Genomic DNA, 22,643 nt, shown 5'->3' with positions numbered 1-22,643 from the left:
GGGCTAGCATGTAGCAGGCACTTAAATACTTGATGTATGAATTGTGCTCATTTCAGCACTGTTTATAATGAAAAACCTGAAAAGTTTCTTAAAATCTATTATTAGTGGTCCAAAAATTATGGAACTTCCAAACAGTGAGATACTATTCCAGTTACTAAAAGAGAATAAAGCAAATATATATGTGCTTCAGTGGGAAAATGTCCAGGATATACTATTAAATGGGAAAAAACCCAAGCCGTACAGCAGTGTATAAGTGTCCTATTTGTGTCCAGCACAAAAGAGCTTATACACACAGAAATATACTTGAATAGGTACAGAAACTTTCTGGAAGGGCACAGAAGACCCTTAACAGTGAAAAACATTCAGGAATGAAGATGGAAGGCTGCAGTTGGGGTACAGTATGTACTTGTCACTTTACATTTTGTCAGCAATGTCTTAATTTTACCATGTGCATATATAACTCATCATTATTTCTTCCAAAAACCAAGCCTGTTCATATTGTTGCCCAATAAACATTCCAGAAAGACCACCACCACAGCATTCAGAACTTAGAGCCTTTCCCGTAGATAAATGGCAGTGATGAGAGATACCTGGAGTGATGCTTTCATGTGCAGCAGGTTGTCTCTCTTCTCCCATCTTGCATCACAGAATAACCTAACTTCAGTAAATTTATTTAGTTGTTTGAAGTGTGGTGCTTATAGGGACAAGGTGAGAAGAGGGCACTGCTGGAGAAGCATGGAGGGAAGAGGCTCACAGTCTCTCACAGAAACCTTTCCCTTTGTGTGGGCATGTGGTATCAATGAAGGCAGAATTCCCTCACTAACTACTCAGCTTCCTCAGTTACACTCAACTACTTGTAGTTTTCAGAATAAGTCATTTTTTCTTTTACCTTTGAATAAACTACTGTCTTTTCCAGAAACTTCTCAACTCCCCTAGCTGTTTCTTCATCCTCTTCCCCCTTCTCTAAATCCCCTTTCCTGCCTCAGCTCATGTAACATCCCCCTCATGCTTTCATAAAATTGGTATTGTCCGTTTGTCTTGTTCCCTAGAGGCTGAAAGCTTGTTGAAATGTAATCTATTATTATATGTGTGATACATACTCTAGTGTCTAAACTACTGAAGGCATTCAGTAGAGTTGAATGACTGAGTGAAAGAAGAGTCACCAGCTGACATGACTGTCACCAGATGACATGTCCATTTCATCATAATTGACATCTAAAACTTTTGCAAAGTAGATTATCTGTCTCTTATGAAATTATCTAATCTGAAGGTAAAGTAGAATCCATATAAGTATTTATTGATATTTCAAGTAATCTGACATAGCAAATAATTTCAGGGGCTGTTTGCTGTTTGCACGCAAAGGGCTGACTGAGCTGGCATTGTATTAAAACATTTTATGTTTAGAATTTGATCATACTCTATCAAAATGCTGCATCTTGTCTCCCTTTTAAGTTCAGTTATTTTGGGAATATTAATTATTATAATCTATCTTTTTATCTGTACATTAAAGTATTTTCTTAGCTGCTTTAATTTATTATACTAATTTTTAATTAAAAGTTTAACTTAATTTCTTCCAAGTTAAACTAAAAGTTTAACTTAATTTCTTCCAAGTTAAACTAAAAGTTTAACTTAATTTCTTCTAAGCATAAGTGAAGTGGTTCCTTGGATTATATAGTAATCTCTATAAAATTAAAGTACTAAAAATATTTTCTGTATTTGAAAACTAACTAGATATGTTTGATTTCTTCGTTCAAGGCATGCTGCTTGCAGGGTTTCTCATCAGAAATATCCCAGTCATCAATGATAATGTGCAGATCAAGCACAAGTGGTCTTCCTCTTTGAGAAGCATAGCCCTGTCTATCATCCTGGTTCGTGCTGGCCTTGGTCTGGATTCAAAGGTATGATGTGTAAATTTCTCATTATTAAATAGGAATTTTGTTTCTTCAATGCTTCAAGTATCTAATAGAATCACTAAGCATTAGGAAATGGATGTGGACACTTTGCATGACATTCTTGAGAATAGAATAGAATTTATTTCATGGAGGATTGTTTTGCAAGTGACACCTTGTGCTTTGCAATAACTCAAAAGATGGTCTCATTTTCTTCCTTTTTTTTTTTTTTTGAGATGGAGTCTCACTCTGTCACCCAGGCTGGAGTATAGTGGCTTGATCTCAGCTCACTGCAACCTCCGTCTCCCGGGTTCAAGTGATTCTCCTGCCTCAGCCTCCCAAGTAGGTGGGATTACAGACATGCACTACCACACCAGGCTAATTTTTGTATTTTTAGTAGAGATGGGGTTTTGCCATGTTGGCCAGGCTGGTCTCAAACTCCTGACCTCAGGTGATCTGCCTGCTTCTGCCTCCCAAAGTGCTGGGATTACAGGCATGAGCCACTGCGCCCGGCTGGTCTCATTCTCTTTCTTGGAGAAAGGTAGAGTCTGTCTATGGGGCCAGTACCAAGAACAAAGGCCCCACTTTTCTCTGACGTAGATATAGACCATGGTTATAAATAATGCTCACAGGGGAGAAAACAACATATTTTTGGTTTGCAAAGCCCTATACAAGTGTTCAGGGCTAACTATACTAGCTCAGGAAACTGCCTAATATATAAAATGGGGGTCAAGTATGCCTTTTTAATGCTTTTTTTTCATGTATGTTTTTGAATACAGGAATGAATTTTCTTGGGGGATCAGGCTCTTCACTTTAGTCTCATTCTGGGACCACAAATTATAAATAAAACTAATGAGAATGTTAAATTAGCTAGAGATTATGAACACAGATGCTGAAAGCAGCCTGCATGGGTTCAAACCTGGCCCCATCACTCACCAGTTTCATGATCTTGGGCAAATGACTTTAGCCTGTGCCTTTTCAGATGAGGACATCTAAAAAAATGAGGATAATAATAGTATTACCTATCTTATAAGGTTGCAGTGAGGACTAAATAAGCTGTCTGAAAACACTTGGAGTGCTAAAATGTTTCTTAAATACAACTCATTACCTTGAAAACTCATGATGACCCAGACATGGTCCATATACTGAAAAGAAAGCATTCAAGGTCATCTTCTCTGCACATCTTCAGAGGATTATATTAGGATGTCTACTTTTCTATTTCAGGCCCTGAAGAAGTTAAAGGGCGTTTGTGTAAGACTGTCCATGGGTCCCTGTATTGTGGAGGCGTGCACATCTGCTCTTCTTGCCCATTACCTGCTGGGTTTACCATGGCAATGGGGATTTATACTGGGGTAATGATTGTTTCTTTGTCATATGAAAATATGTAGGGACATTTAGGGCTTTCCCTGATTCCATACAAGAGAATGCATAATAGAATTTTCTTATAGATATCAGAAAATGCAACATAGATGTTACAGCATAATCTAAATATTCTAACTTGAAAACATAGTTTATGTGTTAATAGGCGCTAACTCTTATAGTTAGCACCTACTATTCAAACTGTTGAAGAAGTCGTGGTCTTTTGCCTACACCTAATTCAATGCCTGTTAAAGAGATACCAGATTCCACCTAAAGTCTGTACAAAGGATAATAAACACAGCAACAGTGATCAACAGCTACTATTGTTTTCCTCCTGTCACCAGACTATTATGACTTGGCGGTTCTGCTGTCTCTTCCTTCCACTGTCAGTTCTTTACTTCCAACAGTTAAGAGCCACACAAAGTAAATAAATAAGAAAGGACTTAGTAAGAATTTACTGCTAATAAGAGGCAAGAAGTAAGAAATTCTTCTCATGGTTAAGACTCTAGAACTCTACTCCCTGGATTCAAATCCCAGCCTCGTGATTTTCCAGTGTGTGATCTTTAACAAGTATTTAATATCTCTGTGCCTCAGTTTTCTCAATTGTAAAATTAAGATAGATTTTATCTATCTTATAGGGTTGTTGTGAGGATTAAATTAGTGAATATGTGTAAAGTGCTCAAAATGGTGTCTGGTACATAGTTAATACTGTAAAATGCTTTCTGCTGTTACCACTGCTGTTGTTACTGGTATCAGTGTGACTGTCATATCATTTTCTTCTAATCTGTTGCCTTATTTGACATAGCAAGCCCTGATAGAAGGCCCAGCATCACTGGGTTCCAAATCAGAAAGTCCATGCATTGTTTTTCAAACCTTATAACATGAATTTTTTTGTTTAAAAAAGCCAGCATCCTGGGGCCTACCCTCATCAGGCCTTCTATACCACTAATAAATATATCTTTTTAGGCAACCTAAGTAGTCCAAAGCAGGTTGTCTATGGCTACATTTTGAAAAACAGTGTGCTGTAGAAGTTTTACACGTACATGTTTTTCTGGATTCATGCTTCTCTGCCATTTGAAAGACTGTAGTTGTCAATGATAGACTGGATTAAGAAAATGTGGCACATATACACCATGGAATACTATGCAGCCATAAAAAAGGATGAGTTCATGTCCTTTGTAGGGACATGGATGAAGCTGGAAACCATCATTCTCAGCAAACTATCGGAAGGACAAAAAACCAAACACCACATGTTCTCACTCATAGGTGGGAATTGAACAATGAGAACACATGGACACAGGAAGGGGAGCATCACACACCGGGGCCTGTTGTGGGGTAGGGGGAGGAGGGAGGGATAGCATTAGGAGATATACCTGATGTTAAATGACGAGTTAATGGGTGCATCACAACAACATGGCACATGTATACATATGTAACAAACCTGCACGTTGTGCACATGTACCCTAAAACTTAAAAGTATAATAAAAAAAACAAAAACAAAAACAATTCTTATTAAAGTTTGTTTTTTTAATTTAGAAAGAAAAAAAAGAAAGACTGTAGTTGTCCAAGTATAACCCCTAAAAAGTGGAGGGTATTATAATTTCAAAATAGTAATAAGTAAGATGTTATCATAAATGTTTAAAATGCTGTCTGCCTAGTTTTGTTTTAGGTGCTGTATCTCCAGCTGTTGTGGTGCCTTCAATGCTCCTTTTGCAGGGAGGAGGCTATGGTGTTGAGAAGGGTGTCCCAACCTTGCTCATGGCAGCTGGCAGCTTCGATGACATTCTGGCCATCACTGGCTTCAACACATGCTTGGGCATAGCCTTTTCCACAGGTAACCTAATCAGTTCACAACAGGCTTTACTCTTGGACTCTAGGGACGTAGGTTAAAATGTTATAAGCATGACCTATTTGCTTGATAATTGATTAAGGCAAATTAAAAATAGGCAAAAGAACACTAAGAGTTCTGTACCTAAGGAGGGGCCAGAAGCTGTCTATCTTTACTCTCTTGCCCCCTCTAGGGACTGCTCAAGTAGCATGCAGTAGGTTCAGTACGGCGGGGGCGGTACAAGGTAGAAAGATTTAAAGAACAGTTTCTGCTTGAAGTGATCCAGGAACATTCAGGCTTCACACAAAAGATGTGTGGAGACTTCACACAAAAGATGAGTAGGTTTTTCAGGGAGCACAAATGACAGACAGCAGTCCAAGTGAAAGGAACAGCATGCCTTTAAAATAAGAAAAATTTCTCTTCTCTCCTCTTCAGTTTTTTATGGGTAATAACAGCAATGATTTCAATGGATGTCCTGTTAATACTTAGTAAGTGTCTGAAATTGAGGTATTTTGTTTCAAGTATAATAAAAGAGTAACTTATTTTTTCTCCCACTGTTGTTCAACACCTATATTAAACTGATGTGAACAGATAGTATGCTTGATCTTAGCCAAAAGGCCAAAAGCAGTTCAACACTTTTATTATCCTGTGGTACAGCACAAGTTTAAGTTCATTTCTTAATCTTACGTTCAAAATTGGGATATAAAATTTGCAACATTATATGATTAACAAAGTATAATTGTAATCTAAGTTTAGCTTCAGATTCTGTAGTGGGAACACATCTTGGCAGGTTATACATTCTCATTATCTCCCTATAGTTATCTTCCCATTCTGTGATTGTGTATGATTTATGCCTGTTACCTAGAATCCCACCCTGTCTCATTGCTCCAGAGCCTGCCTTCCATCCGTTCCCTGGTAAATTGATTTTCTCAAAACATTGTTTTCATTACATTACTTTCTTGTTCAAGAACCTTTGAGGATGCTCTCTTACCTATTAAGTCAAATTCATACTCCTGTTTTTAATGCTACTACACATATCCAAATTTATGTTCTTACCACTTTCCTGGTATATACCTTTAAAACAATTGTTCTCAGCCTTACCATCACACTAGAATTACCTGGGCGATTTTTAAAAATACTCTTATGTAGGTCCTATCTTAGACAATTAAATCAGAACCTTTGGGAGTGGAAACCAGTGCAGTTTGCAATAGGAACCACAGCTTTAGAGCAACAGAGTTTGCATGAGAATCATGGTGGTGGGAAGAGAAAGGAAAGAGGCAGTGGGGTTTTCATCAGCTACAGCTCGAAGAACCTTCCTAGTTGACTCTGCTGTGTTTCCTCTCCCCGCCCCACCCCCCCACCAAATAAGTGTGGTCCTTAGACCTTTTGGATCTGAGCCCTGCTAGACTTACTGAATCAGATTTTTAGGGGTGAGGCCCAAGACTTTTTTTTTTAACACCTCAATATACCAGAGACTAAAGCTAATTAGCTACTTTCTACACATTCATAGTAAATTATTACCACAATAGCTTAAGCATAATGCTACTATCACAACTAGATGTTTTTAACAGTCGTAGCATTACCTGATAGAAAGCTATCCTAGCTAAATAAAATTACTTCAGAGGTGATTTTATTTAGATAAGAAGAATGATTGCCATAATAACAAGAGACCACAGAAACTAGTTAGTACATTTTTCTTAGGACAGTCTGTGAAGAAGTGCTTTATGTGTGGAGAAACTTTAATATAATTTTCTGCACAATGTGCTAACAAAAATTTTTTTTTTAATTAAATTTCCTAAATCCTATATGCTATGGGGGAAAATGTAGGTTCTACTTACATATTTAAGAATATGGAAAGCAGAAACTGTCTTTAAAATGTTTCTTCTTTGTAATTAGATGCTTTATGTTGATGATTGTGGAATAAAACTTGTGTATTTGTTGGATTTAGAGCTCTAAGTTTTTTAAATATATTTTTCAGGCTCTACTGTCTTTAATGTCCTCAGAGGAGTTTTGGAGGTGGTAATTGGTGTGGCAACTGGATCTGTTCTTGGATTTTTCATTCAGTACTTTCCAAGCTGTGACCAGGTGAAAGAAATAATATGTGGGAAAGTTGTGCTGTCAAATATCATTGGGAAAACATTCTAGAACACTTCCTTCAAAGACAGATGTGAAGGGCATGTTTGAGCAAATGGTCCCTCATTTTAAAATTGCTTACTGCTATCCATGAGATTTATGAAGTGGGCTCAATATAGAAGATTTTAATGCAGTCCTGTAATGGGTTTCTGTTTTATATTCTGTACATTTCAAATTCCACTGTAAAACAAATAATATCGTTCCAAAGTAATAGGATATGCAAGTTAAATGTTCATAATACTCAACTAAACCCAGGTGTATAATAACTTTTTTGTACCCTTTTTTAGTATCAAAATACCTTAGATTCTAGCCAGGCCTGGTAGTCCCAGCCACTCAGGAGGCTGAGGCAAAAGGATCCCTCTGGGAGTTTGAGTCTAGTCTGGGCAACATAGCAAGAGCCCATATCTAATACATACATGCATACACACATACATAAATCAGTCAATCATCGTCTAGTGCCACTTTGTTCAGTACAGTAGCCACTAGCTACACGTGCCTATAGCAGATACAGAACATTTCCATCATCACTAAACATTCTATTGGAAAGCACTGCTCTAGTACAACCCACAAAATAGTTCATAAAGAGATTTCTATTACTATGACCATTTTACTGATAAGGAAATTGAGGCTTAGGCACGATAAGTGACTTGAACAAGGTCACATAGCTAGAAAGCAGTAGAACTGGGAATGAATTCAGGTAATTCAACTTCAGAGCTTGCATGCCTTTGCCAAGTCAAGCACTTTTAAAGACCTACTTTCTAAACTGATCAAGAAGTTTAAAAGCCTGGACAGGGAAAAAGTAAAGGGAAAAAAAGTACACAAATTCTTAGACTTTAAAACAACAGCAACAAAAACTACTGTCAGTCTAGAACCTCTTAAAGCTTCCTGGTTTTCAAAGATTTAGAAAGAAAAACCAAGGGGGCGTCAAATTTAAAACAGTAAACATAGAGCCTGAAAATAATAGAGATATATATTTAACCTTCACACAAACCCTATGATGTAAATGCTTTCAGGAAACAAAGCTTGGAGAGGTTAAGTAATGTGGCCACTACATACGCCAACAATGTATAAAAACTATAAGTTTAACCTTGGTCTGTCCAGCTCCAAAGCTCATGTACTTTTTTTCTGCTACTTCATTAAGTGCTGTGAAATTCTGCATTGATAACTGCAGAGGAGAGAATTGGTGTTCCTGAAAGAAGAGCTCACCTTTGCAGTGTGCTAACTCTGCTTTTGTTTAAGAAAAGAAAGTAAATGTTATGTAGTGCACTTGTTTTGTCTATATATATAGACATTTTAATTTTTATTTTCTTTCTAAATCCTAGATATGGAAAAAATCAACCATTAAAAATCAGGGATTTGAAATAATTGAGCAAATGAATTTTTTTCTCCTAAAGGACAAACTTGTGTGTAAGAGAACATTCCTTGTGTTGGGGTTGTCTGTGCTAGCTGTGTTCAGCAGTGTGCATTTTGGTTTCCCTGGATCAGGAGGACTGTGCACGTTGGTCATGGCTTTCCTTGCAGGCATGGGATGGACCAGCGAAAAGGTGAGTTTCATTTTAAGTTTTCCTGCTCATGACTCTTTTCTAATGAGATTAAGTTGGCTTTCCAGATACTTTCTTAGCATCAAATTAATAAAATATTTCATTATAAAAGCTATCTTATGTGCATATACAAATGTACACCCAATGTTCATCTTCTTTTTCCCCTTACACATCAATCTATAACTTGATGTCTTTACTTAAAATATACCATGGTCATACTACCGTAATGCCTTCCTTATTCTTCGTAATGGCTACGGAGTATTGCATTTTATAGATATTTACGTCGTTTCTAGTTTTCTGCCAAGATAAACAGTGCTTCAATAATATATCCTTACATACCATATTTCATAAACGCTGAGTCTGTCAATTCTAAAAAACACAATTATTTTGTATGACACCAAGAAAGAAAAAAAATAGTGCGATAACATTCTAATTTCAGAAATGTTAAAATATAAAAATATGTGTCTTAAAATCAATAAAATATAGTATATATTTTAGTTTATACAATAAATTTCTAGAAATCAGATTGCTCTAGGAAAGAGTACTCACATTTATACTTTTGATAATATCAACATGACCTTTTAAAAGACTGTACCAATTTATATTTTTACCAATATTATGTGAGAGGATCTGTTTTTCTGATCTAAGTCTTCGAGATATTTTGCTGATATTATGAATTAAAAATAGATCTCATTTTTATTCTGATTTTCATTTCTTTATGGGCAATGCTAATCATGTTTTCATATGATTACTACCCAGTTTGTTCAAAAGCCTTTGCCATTTTTATAAGGTTGCTTTGGTTTTTCATACTGATTTTCAAGATTATTAAGAATATTCATTTGGTTTATATGTATTATGGAAATTCACTAGTTGTCATTTATTTATTTTAATTTTCAGATGCATTTTTATAGATTTGAACTTGATAGGATCGTATGCTATTCTGCTTAATGAAGATGTTGGTGACCTAAAATAAATGCAGCTATATCATTTTGAGATAATCTTATAAAGCCTGAAGACAACTGTTCAAAATAATTAAACTTAAATAATTAAAATAATGCCATATGGAAAATATGGAAACGTTACAAATTTTGAGATGAGATATATAATCATAACTCAATTAAGTGGATCTCTGTGGGGATCTTCCATAGACAGCATTCACTGTGGGTAAATAACATTCATTCTTATATCAACAGTGTAACAGAAATGCTTTCTGTCACCACCTCTTTAAAAATCTTTGCAAATTGAAATCAACTCATTATATTATACTGTCATGGGTAAAAAAGAGAAAAAGGAATTAATAAATTTTTATTGCTACTCTGTATGGCTCTGTATGAGGCACTAAGTGGATATGGTCATTTATTTTCACAAAAATACCTCTGAAAAGTATTATGATTTCTACTTTATAGAAGCTATAAGTCAGAAAGACTTAAATAACATGTCCAAGGTCACACAATTAGAAAATGGCACTGAGATTTAAGCTCAGATTAATTTGACTCCAAGGTGACTTGTACTATGCTGTAGTACAACTGTAGCGTTATTGTGCATGACACAATTTTATATTTTAACATCTGTTTGAGTAACACCATGTGTATTTAAACACAATTCTAAACTTTTGCAGTTTAAAATTCAGTTTCTAAATTCATAAACGATAGGATAAAAAGAATAAACAATGAGAAGGAGCAATATCATTTGAAACAGAGCATAAAAAAGTAGTTTTAGCAACAGGGAAATCAAGGAGAGACTGATACCTTCTGCAAGTGGGCACTGGATAAGAGCACAGAAAGAAAAAGGAGGGAAAGGGAAACTTTGATCACTTCCAATTACACTGTTATTCAGAGAAACTATAATGTGGTTATCTATAAATGATTCTTATAAACCAAACCATTGTTCCCTTTGTTTACATTTCCTGTAGCCCTGCTATGTAGAAGGTCAGTGTAACCCCACAACCAGAAAGATAACTATTAACATTTTTTAAAATATTTACCTCTAGTAACTCTCCTATGTGAATCTCTTTATCTACACACATGGATGCACCATAGTTGGGTTTTTGGTGTTTTTACCCATTCCTTTATATATAGTTATAAGGTTATTTCCAGTCTCTGCTATTTTAAAGTATGCTGAAATGATCAGAAATTGATCACTTCCTTAAGGAATATTCCTAACAGTAAAATTTGGGGGTGAAATAATATGAACATTTTGAGGTTTTTGACACATATTACCAAACTGCTTTCTAGAGTTCTATCCATTTACTTTTCTACCAGTAAAATATGAAGTACCTGTCTCATTACAACTTCACCTTAGAATAGTTTTCTCAAACTTTAGCAGAATTACCTAGAAAGATTGTTGGAGTTCTGGGCCCTACTACAAATTTCTGATTTTAGACTGTGGTGGGGCTTGAGAATTTGCACTTGTAATTAATTTCCAGATGAGGCTGATGCTGCCAGTCTAGGGACTATGCTGTGAACCACTGGCTTAAAATATTATTGCTTTTAATCTTAACCATACTGATAGGTAAAAAGTTGCATCTTGTTTATTTTGTGTTTCTTTAACAGTGAAATTGAACAGTTTTTCACATATTTAGACACTTGTATTTTTTTTCTTTTTCTTTGACAGGTCTTTTGTTCATTATCTTCCAAAGTATAATGTGTGTTCATTATCCATCTGTAAGATACACCCCCAATACACACATCTATATAAGTGATGACACAGTCTTCATTACCCTGGGCTTATCTTTTTTACACAGCCTATTCAATGACTCCATTTTCTTTATAGGCAAATTCATTTTAGTTTTGGCATTATGAAAAACCCACAACAAGATACATTGTAACTTTTCTGTTTTTCTATGTTTTGCAATATATAAGCCCATGTCTGATGTTCAACTAGTCTGAAGTGTTATAATCAAAATACAAATTGTGGCCTTTGTCTACACTTTAGAAATAAAAAATAATTTGATATAGAAATCTTTTTAGTCCTTCTACTTTCATTACTATTCTGAGTGTATGAAATACATTTGAGGACTTCTGTTAAACAATTAGTCCCAGCAACAGAAGTCTAAGTAATCTTTGTACTTTTTTATATTGTTCACTTTTAACACTTAGATATTTTATATTTTCATGCAGTCAGATCTATCAGTCTCTTATAATAGTTTTAATTTTTTTGAAGAGCTCTTTGTTAGTGAAATATATGTTATTTATTCTTAACAATAATCTTGACAGGTAAACATTAGAGCAACTTTTAAAATCAGGATCCCAAGGCTTACAAATACTAAGTATATTGCGAAGGTCAAAAATATTTGACCAGAGGACAAAAAGTAAGTGGCAGAGCCAGGATAAGAATATACCATTTGAGGCTGGGTGCGGTGGCTCACACCTGTAATCCCAGCACTTTGGGAGACCGAAGTGGGTGGATCATAAGGTCAGGAATTCGAGACCAGCCTGGCCAGCATGGTGAAACCCTATCTCTACTAAAAATACAAAAAATTAGCCGGGCATGGTGGTATGCGCCTGTAGTCCCAGCTACTCGGGAGGCTGAGGCAGAGAATTGCTTGAACCTGGCAGGCGGAGGTTGCAGTGAGCCGAGATCGCGCCATTGCACTCCACCCTGGGCGACAGACCGAGACTCTGTCTCAAAAAAAAAAAAAAAAAAGAATATACCATTTGAATATATCAAAATGGTTCCCCAAAGAAAGGAAGGAAAAGTAATGTTTATTGACTCTGTCGTGTGGCAGGCACTCTCCATATCTTTTCTAATTTAGTACTCAGGAAAGTTCTTATTCCTGTAGGAACCAAACCAAAGTCCTGAGTTTGGATTCCTTTTCTTACCTTATTCTAAAGGATAGCCTAGGGCCAAGAGCTCAGACTCCTCAGGCCAGTCTCAACTCTACAGCTTTTACTAGGTGTGTCTGACCATGTGCAAGTTATCTAACTTCCCAGTGATGATGACAACTTCACTGACTGGAGGATTCGGTAAAATAACCTATACAAAGCACTAAGGAAAGTGCTTAATCATAGAACACATTCAGTAAATAATAACCCTTATTATTTTTATAGTTACCTCCAGAACAGCATGGTATCATACTAAGAGCATAAGATTTAAAATATGGAGATTGGGATGCCAATCCCAGTTCTACTACTTTCTAGCTGTATAATCCCAAGCAAGTCATTTGCCTTCTCAAATACTGTTTTCTCAACTCTAAAGTGAATACAATAATCATCTAAAAAATTGCTGTAACTATTATGTGAGAAAATGAAAATGACACACTTGTAAATTCTACAGGGCTGTAGCAATATTGTTGTTAACTTATTAGACTTTGAAAAGCTAAAATATTTTATAAAATTCTGTTTGTGTCCATAGTTTTCTGATATTATTTCATACTTTGTGCTTGGTTTTCTTATAAGCATTAATCTTTCCATTTGTTGGTTGTATTCAGATGCACTCACCTTTTTTAAAGCTGCTTCTCTTTTTATGTCTGTTGTCAAATCTAGTGCTGCTTCTAATGACTTTTACAGATTTTTTTGTTGATACGGTATTTTGGATTTTCTGAATCTTAAAATGTTCATTCAAAAAAGTATAAACTTAAGTAGATATCCAACTCATGATGAAACTTCCATTTATCTTAACTTTCTCCTTTGTTGATCCTCCAAAGTAATTGATATTTTTTCAGATTCTTACTAATGATGCATACAAATGTGTCAAATGGCCTTAATTTTCAAGGGACAACACAGTCTTCATTACCCTGGGCTTATCTTTTATACACAGCCTATTCAATGACTCCATTTATTTATAGGCAAATTCATTTTAGTTTTGACATTATGAAAAACCCACAAGAAGATACATTGTGACTTTTCTATGTTTTTCTATGTTTTGCAATATATAAGCCCATGTCTGATGTTCAACTAAAGTGTTATAATCAAAATACAAATTTTGGCCTTTGTCTACAGTTTAGAAATAAAAAATAATTTGATATAGAAATATTTTTAGTGCTACTTTCATTTGTATTCTGAGTATATGAAACACATTTGAGGACTTCTCTTAAACAATTATTCATAGCAACAAAAGTCTAAGTAATCTAAAATTAATAGAGTTGATTCTTGTTCTTTACTACAATGAGTATCAACTAAAGTCTTACGTTGGCTGGGTGCAGTGGCTCACACCTGTAATCCCAGCACTTGGGAGGCTGAGGCAGGCAGATTGCCTGAGCTCTGGAGTTTGAGACCAGCGTAGGCAACATGACAAAACCTCATCTCTACTAAAAATACAAAACTTTCCCGAGTGTGGTGGTGCACACCTATAGTCCCAGCCTACTCGGGAAACTGAGGCAGGAGACTCACTTGAACCCAGGAGATGAAGGTTGCAGTGAGCCAAGATCACACCACTGCACTCCAGCCTGGGCGACACAGCAAGACTCTGCCTCAAAAAAAAAAAAAAAAAAGTCTTACCTTCAGCTATAATATACTCAAAAACTAAATTAAAAAGTAAAATTTAAAGATATGTGGAAGGGTGTTAACTGGATCGTAGTTTTGGCAGAACTAGCCATTACATAATAAATGATCTTAGATGTTATCTAATATAAACCTTTTGTTCTACAGATGAGAAAGTGAGGTACTGAGAGGCAAGTGCCTTGCAGTTAGTGGTGGAAGGTTCAAACTTAACTCGTTATCTGATGAAAACATAACATTTTGCATGCTATAGAAACAGAACTATTAAATAAATCAACCAGTGCCCTCACATATGCTCTCTTTCAACACTTGTAAGCTGAATGGAAATAGAATCTTCCCCCTATAAACACACCAGAAATAATGCAAATAAAGAATACAAAGAAACATTGTAATCCTTTGTCAAACTGCTGAATATATTAATAGTAAGTCCTCGTTTTAGCATTGTTAACAGGTTCTCAGAAGCTGCAACTTTAAGTGAAAGGACAAATAACAAAACCAATTTTACCATAGGCCAATTGATATAAACAAGAGCTAAGTTCCTAAGGCATATTTCTGGTCACAAAAACATCACCAAACTTCTGAATAAAAACCAAAACACTGTGAAGATTAAACATTGAAATAATTGTAATCTACACATACATTTCAGAAAGGTTAATAAAAACAAGTAAGATAATAAGCCCAAGCCTATCCCAGGCACCAACCCTACACAGGATGCCATCCCATCACAGGGTGCATTCACACATACCCACACTCATTCAGATAGGGACCATGTAGACACATAAGTTCACCTAATGAGAACATCTTTGGGATTTGGGAGGAAACCAAATTACCCACAGAAAATGCTTGCAGATATGGGGAGAACATGAAGAATTGATTTTTTTTTCATTGTTGGAAGGAAACAACGTTGGAAGAAATGACATTATTTGAGGACCTGGTGTATATATTGCAGATCCTTAAATTGTGTAATTGTAAGCATTGAAATGTCATCCAAAAATATAGCTTCTTTTCAGTTATGAGAAAATCTGTTCTATGTAAATTCTTAGACAGTATAACAGGTACTACTCAATTGCCCTTCAAAAAAGCATTATCAATTTGTTGTCCTGCCAAATGGTGAGTTTCCTTACAAAGTCATGAATACTTTTCATTATTAAAACGTTTTAGTATTTTTCCAATGTGGTGTTCCCCCTTGAAAGAAAAAGGCATGTCAATTTAATTTGTGCTTCATAATTACTCAGTTTTAGTGTCTTAGATTTTGTGACTATTTGTATCTCTTCTTCTGTGAATTAGTTGTGCATATGTTTTGCCCATGTTTCTTTTTTTTTTCTTTTCAGCTTTTATTTTAGGTTCAAGGGGTACATGTGCAGTTTTGTTACATGGATAAATGATGTGTTGCAAGGGCTTGGAGTACAGATAATTTTGTCACCCAGGTAATCAGCATACTATTTTCAATCCTCCCCCTCCTGCCACCCTCCACTTTAAAATAGGCCTCAGTGTTTATCATGCCCTTCTTTGTGTCCCTGTGGACTCATTGTTTAGCTCACACTTATAAGTGATAACTGTGGTATTTGGTTTTCTGTTCCTGCATTAATTAGCTTAGGATTATGGCCTCCAGCTCCATCGATGTCACTGCAAAGGACATGATTTCATTATTTTTTATGACTGCATGGTATTCCATGGTATATATATACATGGTATATATGAGTCCTTGCCACATTGCTTGTTCTTGTTGGCTTTGTGACATATCAGATGGTTGTAGGGGTGCAGCTTTATTTCTGGGTTCTCTAGCATGTTCTTTTGGTTCATGTGTCTGTCTTAGTACCAGTACCATTGCTGTTTTAGTTACTGTAGCCTTGTAGTATAGTTTGAATTCAAGTAGTGAGATGCCTCCAGCTTTTTTCATTTTTCATATCTGCATAGTATTCTATGGTGTATATGTACCACATTTTCTTTATCTAGTCTACCGTTGATGGGCATGTAGGTTGATTCCATGTCTTTGCTATTGTGAATAGCACTTTAATGAACATACACATGCATGTGTCTTAATGGTAGGATGATTTCTATTCTTTTGGGTATATAACCAGTAATGGAATGGCTGTGTCAAATGGTAGTTCTATTTGAGAAATCTCCAGACTGCTTTCCACAGTGGCTGAACTAACTTACATTCCCACCAGCAGTGTATCAGCATTCCCTTTTCTCCACAACCTCACCATCGTCTGTTATTTTTTGACTTAATAATAGCCATTCTGTTGGTGGAAGTGTAAATTAATTCAACCATTGTGGAAGACAGTGTGGTAATTACTCAAACACCTAAAGACAGAAATGCATTTGACTCAGCAATCCTATTACTGGTTATATACCCAAAGGAACATAAATCATTCTGTTATAAAGACACATGCATGAGTATGTTCATTGCAACACTATTCACAATAGTAAAGACATGAAATCAACATAAATGCCCATTAATGATACATTGAATAAAGAAAATGTGGTGTATGTATACCCCATCAAATACTATGCAGCCATAAAAAAGATCATGTCCTTTTCAGGGACATAGATGGAGTGGGTGGCCATTATCCTTAGCAAACTAACACAGAAACAGAAAACTAAATACCACGTTTTCACTTATAAGTGGGAGCTACATGATGAGAACACGTGGACACATAGAGGAGAACAACACACACTGGGACCTATTGTAGGGTGGAGGGTGGGAGGAGGGAGAGGATCAGGAAAAATATAACTAATGGGTACTGGGCTTAATACCAGAGTGATGAAATAATCTGTACAACAAACTCCCATAACACAAGTTTACCTATGTAACAAACCTGCACATGTGCCCCTGAATTTAAAATAAATTTTTTCAAAAAATTAAAAAGTATCAAAAGATGTACAATTATGTTTCCTTTTGACATTTGGTCACCCAGTTTACTTCCACAAGCTCAAATATTCAAAAAATTTAAAAGTATCAAAAGATGTACAATTATGTTTCCTTTGAATTTGGTCGCCCAGTTTACTGCCACAAGCTCAAATATTGTGGTTAATTTTAAATATTAAAAAAAATAATAATAGCCATCCTGACTGATGTGAGATGGTGTCTCATTTCAGTTTTGATTTGCATTTCCCCAGTGATTAGTGATGTTGAGCATTTTTATATGCTTGTTGGCTACATGTGTGTCTCCTTTTGAGAAGTGTCTGTTCATGTGCTTTGCCCATTTTTTAATGGAGTTGTTTGTTTTTTGCTTGTTGATTTGTTTGAGTTTCTTAAAGATTCTGGACATTAGACCTTTGTCAGATGCATGGTTTGCAGATATTTTCTCCTGTTCTAAAGGTTGTCTGTTTACTCCATTGATAGTATCTTCTGCTGTGCAGAGCTCTTTAGTTTAATAAGGTCCCACTTGTCAATTTTTTATTTTGTCACAATTGCTTTTGGAGTCTTCATCTTGAAGTCTTTGCCTGGGCCAATGTCCAGAATGGTACTTCCTAGATCTTCTAGGGGCTTTGTAGTTTTCAGTTTTACATTTAAGTCTTTCATTCGTCTTAAATTGATTTTTGTATATGGTGTAAGGAAGGGGTCCAGCGTCAATCTTCTGCATATGGTTAGCCAGTTATCCCAGCACAGTTTATTGAATAGGGGGTCCTTTACCAGTTGCTTGTTTTTGTCAGCTTTATCAAAGATCACATGGTTTTAGGTGTGCAGTTTTGTTTCTGGATTATCTAACCTGTTCTATTTGTCTATGTGTCTGTTTTTGTACTAGTACCATCTGTTTTAGTTACTGTAGCCTTGTGGTATAGTTTGAAGTTGGGTAGTGTGATGTCCCTGGATTTGCTCCTTTTGCTTAGGATTGCTTTGGCTATTCAGGCTCTTTTTTGGTTCCAGATGAATTTTATAATGTTTTTTCTAATTCTGTGAAAAATGTCATTGGTAGTTTGATAGGAATATCATTGAATCTGTAAATAGCCTTGGACAATATGGCCATTTTAACAATATTGATTCTTCCTATCCATGAGCATGGTATGTTTTTCCATTTGTGTCATCTCTGATTTCTTTCAGCAGTGTTTTGTAATTCTCATTGTAGAGATTTTTTACCTCCCTGGTTAGCTGTATTCCTAGATATTTTGTTCTTCTTTTGGCAATTGTGAATGAGATCACGTTCTTGATTTGGCTGTCAGCTTGTACGTTATTTGTGTATAGAAATAATGATTTTTGTGCATTGATTTTTTATCCTAAAATTTGCTGAAGTTGTTTATAAGATCTAGAAGCCTCTGAGCAGAGACTATGAAGTTTTCTAGGTATAGTATCTCTATACTATTCTTGGTATAGTATTTCCAGGTATAGTATAATCTGCGAAGAGAAACAGTTTGACTTCCTCTCTTCCTAATTGGATGCCTTTTATTTCTTTCTCTTGCCTGATTGCTGTTGCTAGGACTTCCAGTACTCTGGTTAAATAGGAGTGGTGAAAGTGGGCATCCTTGTCTTATTCTGGTTCTCAAAAGGAATGCTTCCAGCTTTTGCCTATTCAGTATGATGATGTTGTCTCTGGGTTCATTGCCCATTTTTCTGTTAGGATCTATGTCTTTTTTTTAATTGATTGGCCAATGTTTCTTATTCTGTTACACATGGTACAGATATTTTCTTCTAGTTTGTCACTTTTTTGGTTTATGGCTTCTTTTGCCACAAAACATTTTGATGTTACTCTAGTCAGTTGTGTCACTGTTTTCCTAGAGTCTTTTGCACTATGTGTTACAAAGTTAGTTCTTGTATCAATTAGGGTCCTATGAGGAAAGAGAAATCGAATAGTAACTGGAATAGGGAAAGTTGATTATTAACCACACCAGGGATTCCAGTAACAAGGTATTGGCTAGTAAGATGTGAAGACATCCTTAAAGAATATGGGAATAGCACCTATGGCTATAATAGATCATCCCCTTAAGCCTGTCCCCTCCTCATTCCTGCCTGCAGGGCTGAGATCCAGACTTTGTTAGAACCTAGAGAAGTCGCTGTGGTGCTGTGCTTGCAGAATTTGCTGAAAATCTACCCTCCCAATTTGCAGGAGATCCATCCCCTTTGGTGCATGGGGAAGTATCTTGCTCAAGAGAATCTGCTATGAAACTGCCCCAGGGGTATGCTAGGGAATGTAATGGCCACTAGGTGCTGCTGGTTGCGTGAACTGTAGGACCCTGATACTGGAGAAGCCACCTGGGATGCAGGAACCTAGAGCTAAGGCCACCAGTGCATGCTGTAAGATCTTGCTAGGAAGAGCCACAGAAACCAGGAAGAAAAGCACCTTCAGCTTGCAATATCTCTTTAGCACACTCTACTGACAAAGTTTAACATGGTGCTACCTGGCAAAGGAAAAATATTTTAAAGGCCCAGCTCCATTTTCTGTGGAGCAACAGTGAAAGAGGAGTTGGAGATAATGGGCAATAAAGTGATCATTGGCACTGATAATCACTTTAGTAAACCTAGATTTTACTTTTGTGCATGATTTGAGATAACCTTAAACAGTATTTTTTGTACAGATAAAATTGGAAACAATTTAAAGATCTGTCAATAAAGAAATGATTGAATAAACTATGGTACTTCCATACTGTAGATCACTATGCAGCAGTAATAGGGGCATATCTAGATATATGTACCAATATTGCAAGCTCTCTAAATCATATTGTTGAAGGAAAGTTGACATAAAATTTTAAACTACAAAACACTACTATATATTACAATATGTATACACACATGCACATACACACGATGTATTCAGAAGTGGGAGTCCTCAGAAGATTACTTTATAAGAATCTTTTTATTAATATCCATGTGAAAACTAATATTTAGTATGCTAAAACACCTCATGTATCTTAACTGTGTTAGAAAGATCTTCATGCAATTTTTTTGCTCTGTTCTAGCTAACCTTTTAGTTATAGATGGCACAGAAATAAAGCTTATCTCAGGCCAAATAATTCAAACCTCAAATTAATAAAATTCTTTGCATTTGTAATTTCACATACTAAAAATCTGTATGTGTTTTATTGTTATTTTAGGCAGAGGTTGAAAAGATAATTGCCGTTGCCTGGGACATTTTTCAGCCCCTTCTTTTTGGACTAATTGGAGCAGAGGTATCTATTGCATCTCTCAGACCAGAAACTGTAGGTAAGAATTTCAAAGTGTGCTTTTGTTAAAATTCACTTTTTTTGGTCAACCTACTCACCAATAAAGTCTACTTTTTATATTCATTTAAATATCTCCAGTAGGTATGTGTACAGTGGTTACTGTTGTCACAATTATATAAAAAGTTAATTATGATCTAAGTTTTTTAGAGTAGTTGGTTAGAAAATAATGCTTATTCATCTAAGACAGTATATTTTACACATTTAATATTGTTCCTTGTATATGAAAGTGACACTGCTGACCACTACCCAGAAAATTCAGGCCTTACGATTCTTTTTCCAAGGGTAAGAATATTCATCTAGCCTTGTCCTGAACAAGAGTGAGAATTTTAAAGACAACTAGTTAGTTCTATAGTTTGTACCCATGGGATAGAAATGCCTGGTTGTTCATTCATTATTTTATTTATTCATACATTCAAAAGCCATCATATTAAAACTCTGTTGATTCAAAACACTGCACTTAAAAATGAATTTGCATACATGTACTCATTATTTCCTTCTTTCCTTCCATCACAGTATTCTTCCATCCATACTAGGAATTCCATCTCCCACTACTCCTTCTGAATCTTGCCTATGGATTCTTTCCTTTTCTCATACATCTTAAATATCCATGTTACAATTTTCTTCTCTTCAGAATTTAGTCTCCAATCTCTCTTATCTTAAAAAAAAAAATGCTTCTCTTCTGACACATGCTGCAACATGGATGAACCTTGAGAACATTATGCTAAGTGAAATAAGCCAGTCAGAAAAAGACTAACCCTGTATGATTCCACTTACATGAGGTATTCAGAGTAGTCAGACTCATAAATGGTACTTTCCAGGGGCTGGGAGTAAAGGGAAATTGTTGTTTAATGGGTATAGAGTTTAAATTCTGCGAGATGAAAAAATTCTGGAGATTGGTTGCATAATAGTGTGAATATACTTAATGATACCAACTATACACATAAAAATGGTTAAGATGGTAAATGTTATATGTATTTTACTACAATTAAAATAATGAATATTAAAATAATATGTTAAAATTATATATATATAAAATTTCTCTATTTCACTTCCCCCCATCTCTACCATGCTACCTCTCTTGTCTTCTTTTCAGACTTTTCAAAAGAGGTCACCACATTCCCCTTTCCACTTCAGTTCCCATTTCCTTCTTCTATACATTTTAGCCCAGCTTCTGCCTATCACACAACCTGCCAACCTCTCACCAAGGTAATATTGCTAAATCCAGTCTTTGCTTTACTTGATCTGTCAGCAGCATTTGCTGCTTTTGACCCTCTAACACTCCTTTATATTAAGTTCTTAAACTTCCTATTTCCCAGTGCTGTTTGAGCCTTTCCTTACACCATATGTAGCTTAAATGCTGCCCTTTATCAAATTTCTTTCTAACTTTGTGCCTCTGGCTCTATATCACTTCTCTAACCTTATCTATACTAGTGACATCAACTATAAACTGTATAATTCCAAACTATTTATCTCTAAATCAATATATCCAATTGTTGATTGGACAGCACCACTTGTATGTCCTGTTAACCTTCAAACTCAACTAAAACTTCCTTCTCATCCTCTTCTCAAACTTTCAACGTTTCCTTCTGGGAATGGTATCGACTCTTTATCTTGTACTTCAGGCTACAGATATTTTTGAATACTTTCCAACCTTGAAGAAATACCTTTCAACAAAGAACCACAAAACTTTCCCATAAAAAAGCCATATGGCAGATTTACAATAGATCCTCCCGCTATGTCTATCTGATGTTTTACCAGCCCTTTGAATTTGAGAAAAGTACTTATCCTTTCTGAGCTTCTGGTTTTTTCAACTGTAAAATAATACTTACCCCACAGGTTGTAAGGACTAAGTAAAATAATACTTTTAAAGCTTAGTACAGCACTTGAACACTCAACAAATGTTACTTTTTAAAAAGTCACCCTAATACTCATGAGTCACCTTAGCTGTACCATTCTTAGGTCCAGTAGCATGCAGTAGCACTACTCACAATCCGTTGTTTGGCAAATGATGATGAACTTGTCTTTATCAGCAAAGAATTCTACAGGACTAAATGGAGTAGCTGTATATGTTAACCAGGGATAATTGGAACCAGTACAACCAGTATACATCAGTATGGTGAAACAGTGGTAGACTGCCAGTGTCTATTCTGATTGGTCAGTGCCCAGCCAGCTCTGATTGGCTAATTCCCTCCATACTGGCTCATAAACATTTTAGCTATCACTTCTGGTCTGATACCCTGTAAAGAATTATTGACTTTTTGGGTTAAAATATTATTTTTCCCTCTTTTATGCC

General features: G+C 35.7%; 1 protein-coding gene across 3 annotated transcripts in view; it reads left to right on the top strand.

Annotated features, from left to right (window-relative positions):
- SLC9B2 (solute carrier family 9 member B2) overlaps positions 1-22,643 on the top strand; it is a 60,005-nt gene that overhangs the window by 24,652 nt on the left and 12,710 nt on the right. For 2 of the 3 annotated variants that reach the window (XM_024245589.3, NM_001133107.1), the window contains 6 exon segments: positions 1,756-1,898; positions 3,114-3,241; positions 4,907-5,082; positions 7,055-7,161; positions 8,604-8,753; positions 20,222-20,330. In XM_024245589.3, the coding sequence (XP_024101357.1) occupies positions 1,756-1,898; positions 3,114-3,241; positions 4,907-5,082; positions 7,055-7,161; positions 8,604-8,753; positions 20,222-20,330 (813 nt within the window). 3 annotated transcript variants of the gene reach the window in all.

The sequence above is a fragment of the Pongo abelii genome, chromosome 3 (assembly GCF_028885655.2).
Source record: "Pongo abelii isolate AG06213 chromosome 3, NHGRI_mPonAbe1-v2.0_pri, whole genome shotgun sequence".
Classification (NCBI taxonomy): Eukaryota; Metazoa; Chordata; class Mammalia; order Primates; family Hominidae; genus Pongo; species Pongo abelii.
The sequence above is the reverse complement of the archived record's forward strand: the minus strand, read 5'-3'. Positions and strand labels throughout refer to the sequence as shown.